Source organism: Lissotriton vulgaris, chromosome 8 (genome assembly GCF_964263255.1).
Source record: "Lissotriton vulgaris chromosome 8, aLisVul1.2, whole genome shotgun sequence".
Taxonomy (NCBI): domain Eukaryota; kingdom Metazoa; phylum Chordata; class Amphibia; order Caudata; family Salamandridae; genus Lissotriton; species Lissotriton vulgaris.
The window spans coordinates 1,341,422,293-1,341,438,387 of NC_141696.1; the positions used below are offsets into that span (position 1 = coordinate 1,341,422,293).

Sequence of the window (16,095 nt, forward strand, 5' to 3'; positions counted from 1 at the left end):
CCATTCCAAATTAATACCTGTGCTTCAAGTATTTATATTACATTGGACCCCAAACTCTGCTTTACTCAGAACCTTCTCCCACTACTGCAGAGGCTTAAAGTTGACATAGCCAGCTGGAAAGTTCTTCTGCTCTCACTACTGGGAAAGCGGCCCTCTTCAAGATGAGGTCGCTTCCCCTTTTTCTATACGCTTTGCAGAATACCCTGGACCCTGTTCCAGCACAGCACTTCAGAGAGGTTGAGGGCCTACAGAGAGACCTGTCGTGGGACGGGAAACTCTGCATAGCATTGACCAAGCTCACACTAAATTGGTACTATGGGGGGGGATTAGCCTCCCAGAGATCGAAAGATATTAATGGGCAGCACACCTTGCAGCCATTAATCAGGGCACCTATGGTCGACCGGATGATCCCGGATATTCCATGGACAGATGGATTCTACCGGAAGGGAATTACAATATGGCACTTTATTCCAAACCCAAACGATATACCTTGACTAGACCAACTGACCTCTCGGTCCAAATTTGGCATGCCGTTAACAAAACTCTGGGCTGGGAGCGAAAACGGACTCTGGCAACTCCTTTGTGCGACTCCGAACAACTGGGCGGTCTATGGAAATCGAAGGGATTCGATCAGTGGGACCTCATCGGGATCTCGCAGGTTAGAGACATGTGGGAGAAGGGCGGTGTGAAATCATTTGCTTCTTTGCAGCAGCAACACGAATTGGCTGATTCAGAACACTTTAGGTACATTCAAATCAGTCACACACTAAAATCCCACTTCCCGAAGGGCTCCTCCCCTCCAGAACCCTCTCCACTGGAAGATAGATTGTTAGACAGACATCTACCCGAGAAAACCATATGACTGACCTACAATATGGAAAGCCCCTGGGGCCACTACATGAGAAATAGGTGAGGGATGGCATCAAGTTGGATGACGAAGCCTGGCAGGAAGCAGTGTCCTCGCCGAGAGCAGTAGCAATCTCTGCCAGACTCCGGCTAGTTCAATTCAAAATTCACCATAGAGTATATGTCACAGGGCCTAGTCTGGCATGCAAGGGTAGGGTCGACAGAGGGGATTGTAGGAGATAATGCGGGCAGGAAGGAACATTTATACACATAATATGGGAGTGCGAGTACATACAATTATACTGGCGCAGTATCCACGAAGTATTACGCAAAGTGCTCACAACTGTCATACACCCAGATGCAAGTAGAGGTCTGTTAAACATACGGGAGCCCACCGATTTGAAAAGTCACCACACACAATGGGTCACACTAGGACTCATGTTGACAAAGAGGAACATAGCACAACTGTGGGGAGTGGCACAGCCACTCAAAGTAGAACTCTGTAATGAAGACCTAGACTAGTGTATGTATAGAGAAAAGAAAGTATATACATCCTGAGGCTGCCCCAAAAAGTGGTCCAAAATATGGAATCCCCGGAACTCATATCTGCAACCCTCTGCTTAGCATTAACCCAAACGATCCCTCCACCCCATAGTCTATACACATGGCGCTCTGGCATAGAAGGTTTTCTATTGTTGTCTTCAATGATTGTATTGTACGCGATTCCTCTGTATTATATTTCAGATGTCGATGAATGTTTAGTAAAAATAATTTTTTTTTTTTAAAAAGGGATGCCCAGATAATTAAAAGTTGTGACAAAGGCAAGTTTACCTTTATTATAATAGCATGCCCCTGTTTTCAAGACCGTCAGCCCTAAAATCATGGTGTGAGATTTAGCAATATTTTCTGCAGGCCCAGTTGGCTCATGTAACAGACAAATCTATTCAACAAAATAAGTTATAAGACCACCCCTGTGCTGTACATCAGGACACAATCATCTGCATATAGCAGAACAGGGAGTTCTCTCAAGCCCTGTGGTGCCTGCCTCGTCCAGATTCAACGAGGTCTCAAGATCATTTATATATAAACAGAAATAGAAAACGGGCCAGTACACACCCTTGACGTACGCCTCCCTTAATTTTGATGGGGTCCCTACACTCCTTATAAGTGTCATACATAATGCAGCTCATTGCATCCTAGTGAATTTGCATCAAAACATGAACCAAAGCTTCCTCCAAACCCATGCCAAGAATTGTGCAGAGCATGCCTCTATCCACCCAATCGACGGTAGATGTAAGGTTCATAAAAGCTACTGAGAGGCTGCCCTTCTTTGCCTGTGTATATTTACTAATAGTCCACTGAAAGTTTAGACACTGCTTTGTCATTCACAGGCCCTTCCTGTACCTATTCTGTATTGGGCACAAACTACCTCTTTTGGCTACCTAGGCCTCCAAATGGTCCACAAGATACTTCCCAAAATATTGCTTGTGGAATCAAAGAAGAAAATAGGGCAATAATAACGTGGATCTGGTCTGTCGCCCTTTTTAAAGATGTGAAGATAATACTGGACCAGGATTTAAGTGGACCAATGGCACTTCTTAACAAGTTTGTGGTAATTGGGCCCTAAAGATCGATATTTTTACTAAATAGGTCCATTTGTACTCCAACAGGTCAGGAAGCCTTAGTCATCGTACTCTGCTTAATTGCAGCTCTGACCTCCTTTATGGCAAAGTGGGGCTGCACGAGCAGGTGATTTGAAAATCCACTTTTGCAATGCCCTGACCACTACCGGGATTCAGCATGGCTGTCGTACAACCTGAAGTGCTCAACCCCTTTATTGGGAGATATAGTTGATTCCAGGTGTTAAACTTGGCATCTTTGGTGTAGTTTCTCTAGACTTTTTGCCTCTAACTACTGTATTTTAGATGCTTTGCTGGATTTCATTTTTGCTGACTTAGATGCTTTGGGCACTTTCCCACTGCTGATCAGTGTCAAAGTGCAAATGCTCCCTGTGTAAATAGTTACTACAATGGGTTCTCCCTGATTGGCATATTTGATTTACTAGTAGGTTCCTAGTAAAGGCATGTAAATCAAATGCACTAGTGGGCTTGCAGTACAGATTTTGCCACCCACATCAGTAGCCCTGAAAAGGTATCTCAGACGTGCCATTGTAGTGTCTGTGTGCAGTTAACTGCCATGTCGACCTGGCAAGTGCACCCACTTGCCAGGCCCTAACCTTCCCTTTTCTTACATGTAAGGCATCCCTATGGTAGGCCCAAGGTACCCCCCTGGGCAGGGTGCAGTGTATGTGATAGGTAGGACATGTACTGGTGTGTGTGACATGTCCTGATAGTGAAATTCTGCCTACTTCGTTTTTCACCATTGAAAGGCTATCTGTCCCCATAGGTTCGAAAGGGAAATGCTATGTAACAGTTTTCAAGTATAAATTAACATTGGGACACGATAGAGAAATAAAGTCTTTGCTCTCTGAACTCAGAATTTAATAACGTCTGTCTTGTTTTGGAGTGAATGGGGCTGGGGATGTGCATTCACTTTAAACATCCACTGGGGGGTGGGGGGTTTGAGGTGTGCCTGGCCCTTTCGGTATGACCTAAATCTGAGCTGAATGGTGCTTGGCTGCATATAGAGTCGTCAGAGGAGATTTCCTTGCACCTCCTGGTCTCCCTTGCACAATGCGGTCTCCATTCCCTGTGGTCATACTGAACCATTGAGGACAGAACTGGTTTGGACTGGGCTCGGAGAGAGAGACCCTTGCACAAAGAGACCAAAGACATTTTGGGGCATAAGTATTACACCTGAAACCACAGAACTTAAGATTGCTACTGGACTCAAGGAGAAGAGCTGAAGAGTTGTGAGGAGTACTGCCCCTACTGTGTGCTGTGTGGGGTTGGCCTGCTGTTGGGGTTTTCCCAAGGAAAGGACTAAGACTGGAATTTTGCTGTGAACCTGCTTGAAGAAGCTCTCCTCTGTGTGCTGGCTTCGTGTTCTGAAGTCTCAGGGACATAAATACTTCACCCTAGCTCTCCTGAAGTCTGTTGCTAAGAGTTCAGACCTGCCAGAAGGTGCCTGTTCCAGTTCTGGGCCTCTGGAGGTTGTTCCTGCTGTTTGGGAGCTGGAAGAAGAGAAGAACTGAGAAAACTGACGCATCGATCTTCTTGCAGCTGTTTTTCCGATGCAGTACCGCTGTGCCAGAAGAATCTCCACGCATCACTGCTTCACTTCTAAAACTGATGCAGTGTCTGTGGCTGCTGCAAGAACCGACGAGGGATTGCGGATGAAGAAACAGACGCAGCGCCACTTGACGCAGCCGCATCGATCATCGATGCATTCCAGATTTCCATGCATCGTACCTGTGCAGCAAGTTTTCCTGATGCATCACCCGCAGACCAGAACCATCTTGGAGTCGACGCATCACTTCCCCCTACGGACCGGATTCAACGCATCAGTTCTCCTGCATGCAGTAGAACTGTTGCATCACCTCCCAATGGTCTTAGGAACTGACGCATCTCTCTGTTTCTTGATGCTTCCCATCTCTGTGGCTGATTGGCGTGTGAATTTTGACACATCTAAAGGTACTTTATAAGAAATCATGCATCCATAGTTTTCTATGACACCAGTTGCTTGAAACCTTTGAAAAGTCATATTCGTATTACATGTATATTGGATTTTTTGTTGTTTCAGTCTTGTGGAGTTGAGATGAAGACACTTATTTTTTCTAAATTGGTGTGGTGTCCATTTGTGATGTTACCATTGTATTACTGTGTGTTTTGAGAACAAATACTTTGCACATTGAAATGAAATGAAATGAAAATGTGCTTTATAGAGCGCAGATAGCTGCCCCGAAGCGTCCAAGCGCTATGACTGAAAAAGTGTACGGACAGAGGGACATGAACAGAAAAGGGAACAAGTCTATTTATTAAACAAAAAAGTTTTCAGGTGCTTCCTAACCTCTTCGCCGCTAATGACAAGGGTAACTCGTCATGGAGTTTCCATTGATTTCAATGGAAATTACATTGTGGTACCAGAAGCACCATAGCATCCAAGTGGCTAAAGGAGGTGAGATCTGGGTTGGACCTTAGATGCAGGGGTATACTGTTCCATAGCCTGGCAGCATTCAGGGAGAAAGAGCGGCCTCCCGATCTTGACTGTTTGACCTTTGGTACGACAGCAAGAAACGCATTGGCGGACCGTAGCTGTCTGCTGGGGAGGTAAGGAGTGATTAAAGGGCGACTTATCGCTGGGCCAGTTTCCCAGAAAGACTGATGGTCAACACAGAGGGATTTGAAACTAATCCTGTCCCTAACAGGGAGCCAGTGCAGTCTTATTAGTCCGGGTTTAGCAGAGGTCCTCCGGGGAATTTGGAGCAAGGTCCGGGCCGCACAATTTTGGATGACTTGTAGTTTCCTCAATGTGAAGTCAGGAGCTCCAAGATAGAGTGCGTTTCTGAAGTCTAATCTGGAGAGAATCAAATGGCAGTAGAGGGAGAATCTTCCTCAGCATTCTAATTAGGCCGAAGCAGGTGGCGGATAGCATGACAGCTTGGTGATCAAACGTTAAGGCCCTGTCCAGCCACATGCCTAAGCTCTTAATAACATCCTTGGGGACTGGAGGGGGGCCCAGGCAGGCTGGCCATATCGGGCTAACCGAAGGCGGGGCCGAGCGTCCCAACAGTATGACCTCTGTCTTGTCCCCGTTAAGTTTGAGACAAGACAGGGTCATCCAGCTGTTGACTTCACTCAGGCAGCCAACTAGATCCACCGTGGCCGCAGGGTCCTCGGCCTGCGTCAAAGAGACCATCAGCTGGGTATCGTCCGCATAGGTAACGATCTTAATACCATATAGACGGACGATCCCAGCCAGCGGCCTCATATAGACATTAAACAACGTCGGACTGAGCGAGGAGCCCTGCAGAACTCCACAGACTAGGGGTCTACTGGTGGAGGTGGTGCTTCCCTCAAAAAACCTGAAAATTTCTATCAGTCAGGAATGACCTAAGCCATTTCAGCGCTCCTCCTTGAACCCAGATATCCTGGAGACGTTGCAATAAGATTTCATGGTTCACAGTGTCAAAAGCGGAACTCAGATCGAGGAGGATGACTGCCACCGATCCTCCCCGATCCAAGATGCCTCTTGTTTCCTCCAGGACCGCCAATAAGGCGGATTCTGTCCCATGCTTGGGCGGAAGCCAGTTTGTGAGGGATCAAGCAGATGGTTATTCTCTAAAAAATTAGTCAGAAGGCTGTTGATGTATTTTTCCAGTATCTTGCTGACCCAAGGGAGCAGAGAAATGAGACGGTAATTTCTGAAGTTGTTAATATCTATATTAGGTTTCTTAACGAGTGCCCTCACCCTCGCCTCTTTCCATGCAGATGGAACTACATTGGTGGAAATTGAGGCGTTAAGTACCTCCAACATGACCGGAAGGATGGTATGGCTTACAACCTTTAAGAAGGTCAAGGGGGCAGGATCACTGGGGGAGCCCGATTTAACCTGGGCCATTAAGGTGGCTAGTAAGTCCAAGTGCAGCAAAGGGAACTTCTCCAACACAGGTGACAAATTATCTATAGTGAGATACGCCTGTCTGCTTGTCCCAAGCTACCCAGGGAGTGAGCAGGGGTCATCTAAAGAGTGTATCCTCCTTACCCTGACTAGAAGAAAGGGTCCCTATTTGGACAAAGGTACCTACCTCTTCCAATTAGAGACCCCCATTTCTAACACCAGGGGAGTGTTATGACTGTCACTGAAATAAGGAGAATTGACTGTTTCCAAAACAGACAGGTATCATTTTTGATGCTGGCCACATTCAAGTTCTCCCAGGCTCCTTGTCCAATTGTCATCTTCCTTTTCAGAATGGCTTGCCTATAGTTCCATCTACATAACCTTACCTCCTCTGCGTCTCTAGGTACCTGCTTCAAGGGGATGTAAGTACTTTGTGAGCAGCAGAACACACACTGTCAAACCATCTTTTGAACCTATCTTGCATAGCCTTTAGATCTATCATCAAGAGAACGTTGATGGTAAGGCAAATCCTATTAAAAGCTTCCAAAATTTGTGAGGGATCCAGCTTCTCATCCAAACAGTTTGACTGCTGCTTCCTATTTTCCTCAACAAGGTCTTCTAGCAAGTGCTGAATATCCACCATGGACAATTTGGGAAGGAGTCCATTGTTGTTAGTTAAAACATTTGGAGCGATAGCAGCTTGATAGTGGTGCTCTATCTTTCCCAGTTCCAAGGAAATCACTAGAGGATTATGGTCATTGAGGCCATTCTGTAATATCCGAAAGTTAGTGACCTCATGCTTGCGATGCATTGGAAGAGCAATGAAATCAATAAGACTACCCTGTCCTCTGCCCATAAAGGTAATTTGGCCATATGATGGTATTGAAATGAGATCAAGGACAAGGGAACACTTTGTCAAGATAGAATTAAAAACATCCCCACAAAAAGTGTGTTGAAAGTGCAAGGGTTTATCGATATCAATGCTAGGGAGTTCACATATATAGCTAAAATGTGTGCACAACCTGCAATTAAAGGCAACCCCATATCACAATGTATTCCTTGTCTGCGTCCTTCAGAACCTTTCTAAGGCACAGTTTAGGGGAAAGAGCAATCCTCTGTGTTACTGGCCACATGATCATTTCCTTGATCTTGTACCGTAGCATAATAATTTGAAAGTGTGGTGAGTCAAGGTACATTTTGTATGTGTTCCAGGCTAGTGTAGTAGACATAAGTGTAAGAAATCCGCCACTGTGGTAATCCCACCCCCCTCCCCCATAGACTGTACGGCTGAAGTGTGAATGAAAACTAAAACAAAACGGGGGGGCGGAGCTTGCTGGCGTCCATGCAAGACGTGTGAGTGCTGAGCTCCTCGCCTGAGCCCCTTTAATATCCATCAAACTGATCCTTTTTGGCACCTCGCGGTCTCCAGCGAGAGCGGAATTTGCTTCTACGACCCCTGGAGCTGCTGGGGGCACCTTTCCTGATCGAAATCGGTGGTGGCATCGATCACCGGACCGGCGGTGTTTGGAGTTGCGGACCAGGCCGCAATCCGCGGACTATCCTTGGGGGCTGCCTGCCCTGCGTAACGCGACGTGCGGCGTGAGGTTCCTGCGTGGCCCCGTCCTGCCGGACGACCCACTACCCTGTGCGGTTTCTGGACCGGTCATCACCAGTGCCAGTTCACTGTGGCCCCTCTGCCTCGTGTGTGTTTGCTGCGACCCCTTGGTGGAGACCTGGGGCTCCCTGAAGTGACCTACTGGCTGGACCGCGGGAAGTAGCGCCCTACTGCTGCCGGTTGACGGGCTTCACCGCAACTCGGATTGCCCCGAGGACTGGAAAGACACTGGTATTGGGCCGTGTGCTTCTGTGTGTACTGGCGCTTCTCGACACCCCGCGGTGTGCCCTGCACCGTAGTGTGACGCTGGAGTTTGGGCTTCTCCCCTTGGACTAGTCTGTGCCACGAGGCTCGCGGCCGCCATCTTTGGCCGTCGTCCCCTGCTTTGCTCCGGACTGCTTCGCGGAGTTTGCTCCCCTGGCTCTTCTCCTACGTCGAGCCACCTCTTGCTCTTTGCTTGCCATATCTTCTGGGACCTCTACCATGGTGAAAGGAGACAGAAATCAACCGAAGCTCACGTTCGACCAGCGGAGGCCGAAGGGCGCGGAGAATGCTCCTCCGGAAACATCAGCGCAGGCGGCGGAGGGCTCGCTCTGTGCGGACATTCGTGAGATGCTAGGCGCCATGGAGAAAGGCCTGCAGGACAGTATGTCGGCGATCGGCTCGAAAATCGACGCCTTATCATTCCGTATGGACCGGATGTCCGAAAGGGTGGACAAACATGCGGAACGTTTGGACATGGCGGAGCGTAGGCTGACGGAGGCAGAGGAGGCCCAAACGGAGTGGGATAGGGACCGTAAGCACTTCGGCCGTCTTCTCCAGGTCATACAAGACAAAACGGAGGATTTGGAAGCGCGCTCGCGGCGCTCCAACATCCGCATCACGGGGGTTGCGGAATCCACCAACACCGGTAAGATGGAACTGTTTGTCGAGAAGCTGCTTCACAAGCTCCTGGGGGAGGACGTCTTCTCCCCCATGTTTATTGTTGAACGGGCACATCGCACTCTCGGACCCCAGCCGCAGCCTGGCCTCCCGCCGAGACCAATCATCGCAAAACTTTTGAATTACAGGGACCGCGACCTGGCCCTCCGTCTGGCGCGAGAGAAGGGGGAATTGCAGTTTGAAGGAATGAACATCTCCCTCTATCCTGACTTCACTGCTAGGGTGCAGGAGGAGCGAAAGCGGTTCGCTCCCTACAAGAAACAGATGCGAGACATGGGGCTCGACTACGCCATGCTATACCCGGCGAGACTTCGGATAAATAAACAAGGACATTCGCATTTTTTCACCGACCCGGCTGATCTGAAAAAGTCGCTTAAGGAATGGGCCAAAGAACAGCGCAACAACCCGAGGGGTCAGCGTACGGAGGATGAGGAGGCTAGATCTTCGGAGGGCCAAGGCTGAACTGTCTCACGCTGCGTGGCTTGGCTTGGCTATTTTACTGTCACTGTATGTATTGGATTCCAGTTTTTGATATGACTCTCCTTTGCCTTCACGACATGTTGGTTTGTGCCCCTTAATCTGCCTGGTTCGGGGTGGTGCCACATAATGGGGCTCGAACTTTTGCTGTTCTTCCTTGGTTGTCGGAAGGGTGCCCCCGATGGTATGTAGGGACTGATTATTCGCCACTCTGCTTGTTCTATTGCTGGGGCGTGGGTGGGGTGCCGAACGCTATGGGGGTAGGGCTGGGAGCACCGACTGTTTCTGGCCTTTGTTGGAGTATATTGTTGTCTGGCCAGTACCTCTGCCCCTGCGCTTTCGGCTTTTCGACCCTCTAGGGGGTCCTGGGTTTGTAGTGGGGTGTTTCGGGTGGGTTCAGGGTGGGTAGTGCTAAGCTCTGTCTGACCGGGTTGGGGTTGGTCGGCTGTGGGTGGGTGGCTGTTGGTTGTGCTTGTGTATTCTTGCTGCCATGCTGTTTGGGGTTCAGGGTTTGCCGGGTGGGGGGTATGTTTTTGCCGACTACTGCACTGTGTCTGCCACGCTGTCTGCTCTGCAACATTTTCCTTCTAATCTACCATGTCGACTGTTGAATCATTGAATGCGGAGTGCTCCCCGAGCTCCCTGCGATTACTGTCCTGGAATGTAAGGGGGCTCAACGATTTCCGCAAGCTCAGGAAGGTCTTAGCCTATTTGCATCGACATCACATTGACCTTGCGTTACTGCAGGAAACACATTTGCCACTATCCAGCCCTATGTTACAGGTGAGGGGCCTTGGCCCCGCTTGTGTCGCTGCGGGGTTCACGACACACGCTAGGGGGGTGCTCATATGGGCTAATCCCAAATCCCGTTTGTCACTGACCCGACTGGCGGTAGACCCTGAAGGGAGGTTTGTGGTTGCGCGCTGTGTTGGAAAGGATCATGATCTTCTGCTGGTGAATGTGTATGGCCCAAATTACGACTCCCCGGAGTTCTATGCTTCGCTTGCTGACAGTTGCAGGCAGTTTGTGGGCGCTAGAATGCTGTGGGGGGGGGACTTTAACTTAGTGCTGAACCCGGACCTTGACAGATCTGCGGGCCCCCCTAGGTCCCCTGCTGCTTCTGCGTCCCTCCTTTTGTCGGAATGTGTGAAACTTGATTTGCTTGATGTGTGGCGACATAGACACTCGGGGCGGGGTGGGTTCACTCACTACTCGGCCTATCACAACATTCACACACGTATAGATTATTGGTTTGTTTCCCGCTCTTTGCTAGATATGGTGAAAGCCTGCACGGTTTTCCCGCGCACGCTGTCTGATCACTCGCCCTTGCTCTTGCAACTGGTGGCTCCTCCCAGGAGGATCCCCCCCTTCACGTGGAGGTTCCCCCCGTACTCCCTCTTAGATGAGGTTTTCAGAGGGGAACTCGCCGAAGACATAGAGACCTATTTCGCGACCAATGTGGGCTCAGTGGACAGCGTCCAAGTTCTCTGGGACGCTTTTAAAGTTTTCATCAGAGGGATGACTATGGCGAAACACTCTGGGGTGCTCAAGGCTATCAGGCGACGCCTGCAAGTGCTCGAGACTCAGCTCTCTAGCCTGGATAATCAGGCGGTAGACACGGGGGACGCAGCCAATATGGTCACGCTTAAGTCCCTGCTAGATGAATTTCAGGAGGAGGCGGACAGGGAAATTAAGCATATGGGCAAATACGCGACGGCGCGTGTGTATGGGGAACGGGAGCGGCCTGGTGCACTCCTAGCCAAACTTATGCGCAACAGTAGGCCCCCATTGGTTATCGAGGAGTTGGAGACGGCTACTGGGGCGGTGGTTACGGAGGAGCAGGACATCTTGGCGGAATTTCATGCCTACTACACTGCCCTCTACTCCTCGAGGGACGCACGCCTTGAGGACGAAATAGACGACTACTTGAGCTACATCCGAATGCCCTTCCTAGCTGACTGGCAGAGGGAGTTTCTAATGGCCCCCATTCAGAAAGAGGAGATAACGGAAGCGCTGGAGGGCATGAAATCTGGTAGCGCTCCTGGTGCGGACGGTCTCACGGTGTCCTTCTATAAGGCCTTCCAGGAGCAACTGGTCCCGTACTTGATGCTCTTGTTCGATGACATCTGCCAGCAGGGCAGCATGTCGAAATCCATGAGAGAGGCGTTGCTTATTACCATCCCGAAACCTGGCAAGCCCCCGAATCAGTGTGGCTCCTACCGGCCGCTATCGCTGATAAATGTGGACGCGAAGCTGTATGCTAAAGTTCTTGCGACTCGTTTGGCGTTGCTGGTTCCGGATCTGGTTGCCCCGGAGCAGGCGGGATTTGTCCCCTCACGCAATCTCACTTATAATATTCGCACGGTCCTGGGCACAATCCAGCATGTCAAACACGAACACAAAGCGGTGGCCATCTTCTTGGATATGGAGAAGGCCTTTGACTCCGTTGAGTGGCCGTTTATGCTGAGAGTCCTCCGTAAATTTGGCCTAGGAGAGCCGTTTTTGCAAATGTTGAGCGCCCTATACTACAAACCTACTGCGAGGCTAAAGATAGGTAGCCTGGTCACTGCTCCCATCGATATTGGGAGGGGCACACGTCAAGGCTGCCCCCTCTCTCCCCTGCTGTATGCCTTGGTAGCGGAGCCGCTCGCCTGCGCTATACGAGAGTACCACCGGTTTGAAGGGATCAACTTCCCGACGTACCAGATCGGTATCTCCACTTATGCGGACGACACTCTGCTATATGTTCGGGACCCGGAGACTAATCTCTCTGCGGTGCTACGGGAGGTGGTTAGGTTCGGGGCTCTTTCTGGTCTTCGCGTCAACTGGAATAAGTCAGTAGCGTTGCCCCTGACGCCGGTGACGCTCCCTTTCGACTCGGAGTACCCCTTGCAATGGACCACGGATGCTATCCGCTATTTGGGGATACGCATACATACGGACCCGGAAGTCCTGATACGCGAGAACTATGGTGTGGCCTACTCCAAACTGGTAGACGACGTCGAAGTGTGGTCTAGGCTCCCGCTTTCGCTCATGGGCAGGATTGCGCTCATGAAAATGGTGGTACTCCCCAGGTTCCTCTTCCTCTTTGTGAATATTCCAGTAGTCCTCTCCAAGGCTTTCTTCCGGCAACTCACCCAAACACTCGTCCGCCTGGCGTGGGGGGGCAAACAGCCGCGGGTGCAGTGGCAAACACTCACCCTTCCGTACGACCAGGGAGGCCTTGGGGCACCGGATCTGGAGCGATACTACAGACTTGCTCAGGGCGCACACCTGCATACTTGGATTCATGGGGACCCGGGTATCCCTCATGTGAAACTGGAGAGACTCTTTGCAGACCCTGTCCCGCTTCCGGCGACAGTGTGTTATCCACCTGATAGAAGGGTCGGCAATCTGGACTCTATAGCCACCACGAATCATGCTTGGCATGCACTGATTGGCTCCCGGGATTGCAAGCTGCTGTATTCACCTTTGCTCCGGGTAGAATGGGCGGCCTGGCTGGCTCCGCTGACTGAGAAGGGCGTCCTGAAGGCACTCCGTGACCTAGGCATTCTTACCATGGGTGATCTCTTCTTAAACGGCACTCTGAAAACGCTGCAGCAGGTCCTTCACTCCTGCCCCGGGTCAACGCTGCTTCATAGTTTTCAATATCACAGGGTTCGTAGAGCGGCCCTTGCCGTTTTAGGCCCGGACCTGGCTGAGCCGCCGGAGGTCCCGGAACTCACCTATGTCATCAAGACCCCCTCCGCTCGCAAACTGATCACGGCCCTTCGCTCACTGGGTGACAGGCAACGGAAATATCCCCCCTCCAAGGCCCGTTTGGCCTGGCAGGCTGACCTCCAATCTCCCATCTCAGACGACATGTGGCGTTATTGTGCGACTAATACCAAGAAAATCTCGCTCAATGGTAGGCACCGTCTGGTGCATTTTAAATTCCTACAGCGTGTCTACTATACGCCCGAGAGGCTGCATAGGTATGGCCTTAGAGAGTCAGCGGAGTGTGAGCGTTGCCACTTTCACACAGCAGACTTTCTCCATATGGCCTGGACCTGTCCTGCCATACATAAGTACTGGGTTGAGGTCTTTGCGGGCCTCAGTGCTATCCTCGGTGACACGATCTTGCCTAACCCGGCGCTCGCCTTACTTAGTTTTTCAAAACCACTTCCTGTGGCTATGCGGCGACTAGCGGACATGGCGTTATTGACGGCAAAGCGACTGGTGGCGTTATGCTGGATGCGGGGACCAGTCCCGACTAGAAAACGGTGGGAAACAGACTTGCTTTACTGCTGCACGCAATCAGAGGTGTATAGCGAACTCCTACCTCCAAAGAGTAGGCCCAAAAACTTTTGGGGTTTGTTTCGAGCGTTTCAAAGTGCGAAAGAGGATGGTGAGTCGGATCCTGAGAGTGTGGAGGCAGATTTGTTGCAGGAGGAGGGGGCTGAGTCAGCGGTGGTTGAGGAGTGTGCCGGCTGAAGATCTTACAGTTGTGACAGTGTGGTGATTCGTGCCTGACTGTTTGAGATGTTTCTGCGTTAAGAGTTGCTTGTGACAGCTGTTCTGGTTTATGGCGACCTCTGTCCCCTTCCCAGGGCGTAATCCCGCCCTAGCGGGCGCTTGCTGATCTCCCTTGGTCTGTCTGAGGGACACATGGTTGAGGTACGGGGCGGGTGGTGGGTAGTGGGCACGGGTTTCGGTAGTCTGGCTTGTTCTTTCTTGGGGTGGGTGGGTTTGCTATTGTTTGGGGGGTCCCCTTCCCTTTATTCACCATTCCCTGAATACTTGTTGCTGTTCCCCTAGATTCTGGGTTTCTACGCAGTTCTTCACAGGTGGCTATTTTGATCCTGCCAATCTGGCGCGTCCTGCTCCCCTGGGGTCTGATATTGTTGGTGCGGTGGGGTGTGCATCCTGCTTATGAGTTGCGGTCATCCAATAGTAGATGCTACGATCGATTGCTTCTGTACACCTGTTCAACACCTGCAGTTTCGCCGCCAGGCCCTTAGGCTGTTGGTCTTTATGGCTGTGTAACTTACCCGCACCCGGGGATTGGAGAATGGTTTTTTTCTTTGTTGCCGCCGGCCCCCGGGTTGTAGGCGATGTCGGCTGTGTATGTAACTTGGAAGTGCAATAAAGTATAAATTTAATAAAAAAAAAGAAAACTAAAACAAAACAAAACAAAACCATCAATATGTACTATCACGTAATAAAGTCTCCTGGAGACATCTCTCATGAAAATCTTTAACTACGTCGAGCCAGTTAGCTGTCACATGTGGACAGCTGTATTGATTTATACAACCCACGAGTGATGTTACAAGTTCAAGCACGGCTGCAGAAAGTACATGACAAGGAAAAACATTCTAACTTGCATCAAAGTCTACTTTCGGCCATTTGCCAAGTCACTTATAAGTAGTACTTTCAATACGGAGAAACCGATGTGCACAGCAGCCAAAAGTAAGACATGGTTAATATTTAGTCTGGCGGGTCCATGCAATGAAAAGGTAAAAAAACACTCCTTTTTTCAGTACACAATGAATGGCAGTGTCCTTCCTATGGTAAACAGCACTAAATAATCTATTTTCTCAATTGTTCCCTAAATCAATCAAAGAAACTAATTTGCAAACTTGCATTGGGTACTTTTTTTGTTAAACTATTGCAATGATGACTTTATGGAAAGTAGTTTTCTCTGCCAGACTGCCTCGGCATTAATTAATTCAGTTCTGTTGGGTTCTCTTCCTGTTACTTTTAGATGTTAACTCTTTCATGAAGAACCGAAAGCCCTTCCTGCAAAAAGAAAATAGACCTTGGGCCTTCTGACAGAACGGGTGGGAAGAGTAATTACTGGCTAAATATCTCGGCATACAGAATATGAACAACCAAGTACATGGAAAAGATCCATTCCGGAGCAGCATGTTTATTATATAGGGCTATCGTATCCATGTGAAGGAGCTCTGCTCTCAGCCAACCTTGCTCTTTTTTTGCTGGGATATTTCCCTTATTTAAATAGTACAACACCTATGAAAATCTGTGAGCGCCACATACACTGACCTAAGGGTTTTCGATTTTGAAAGACCCTTAGTGTAAGGCTTCCTGGAACAGTTCGTTAGAAAACAACAGGGAGTGCTAAAAAAGTAGATTAGTTTAGGCAACAAAATTTTCTTAGGATTGGACCGAGGTGTCACCAATCACTCAGTAACATGCCCTTTAGGACAATCAGTCCACCACTAGCTCATCTGAACACTACTGAACTTAGACGACACCAAAGGAAGAAGTAGTGGATGCCTACATAACATCTTTAGCCTGGATGGAGAATGACTGAGGGAAAGAGTACTCTTCTCCTTGTACCCTTGCCATGGAAAGTACTTCCAAGGGTCAGCTCATATGGGCTCCTCTGTGGAAGGAGTGGCTGGCCTGCCTGAAATCGACTGTAGTGAACCTTCCTCGAGCCATTTCTGAAGTGTGTGATTGCTCTTGGCTCCAACTGCTGTCCTGTGGCCTGTTCATAAACACCTCTTACAGCAGTTTGGGAGCTGTAAGAGGGACCAGGACTATGCTTTACAGCATCTAAAAAAGAAAAAAAAAGTAAGGAAAATGATAAAAAAGCACATCACAAATACAATCCAGCTTGGAACGTTTTTTGGGAATATCAAGGAGGGATGGAATCAAGTATTGAGCTTTATTGAGCCCTTGTCTGCTACAGC

At 49.5% G+C, this 16,095-nt stretch overlaps 2 protein-coding genes across 3 annotated transcripts in view; both read right to left on the reverse strand.

The window, feature by feature from the left end:
* The window catches only part of CNTN5 (contactin 5), a 3,039,905-nt gene that overhangs the window by 975,336 nt on the left and 2,048,474 nt on the right, over positions 1–16,095 (reverse strand). The gene's annotated exons all lie outside the window — the stretch shown is intronic.
* Positions 15,950–16,095, reverse strand: part of LOC147698709 (uncharacterized) — a 96,990-nt gene continuing 96,844 nt past the window's right edge. The window contains exon 3 of the mRNA XM_086933595.1: positions 15,950–15,958. Within this exon, the coding sequence (XP_086789721.1) occupies positions 15,950–15,958 (9 nt within the window). The remainder of the gene's footprint in view (positions 15,959–16,095) is intronic.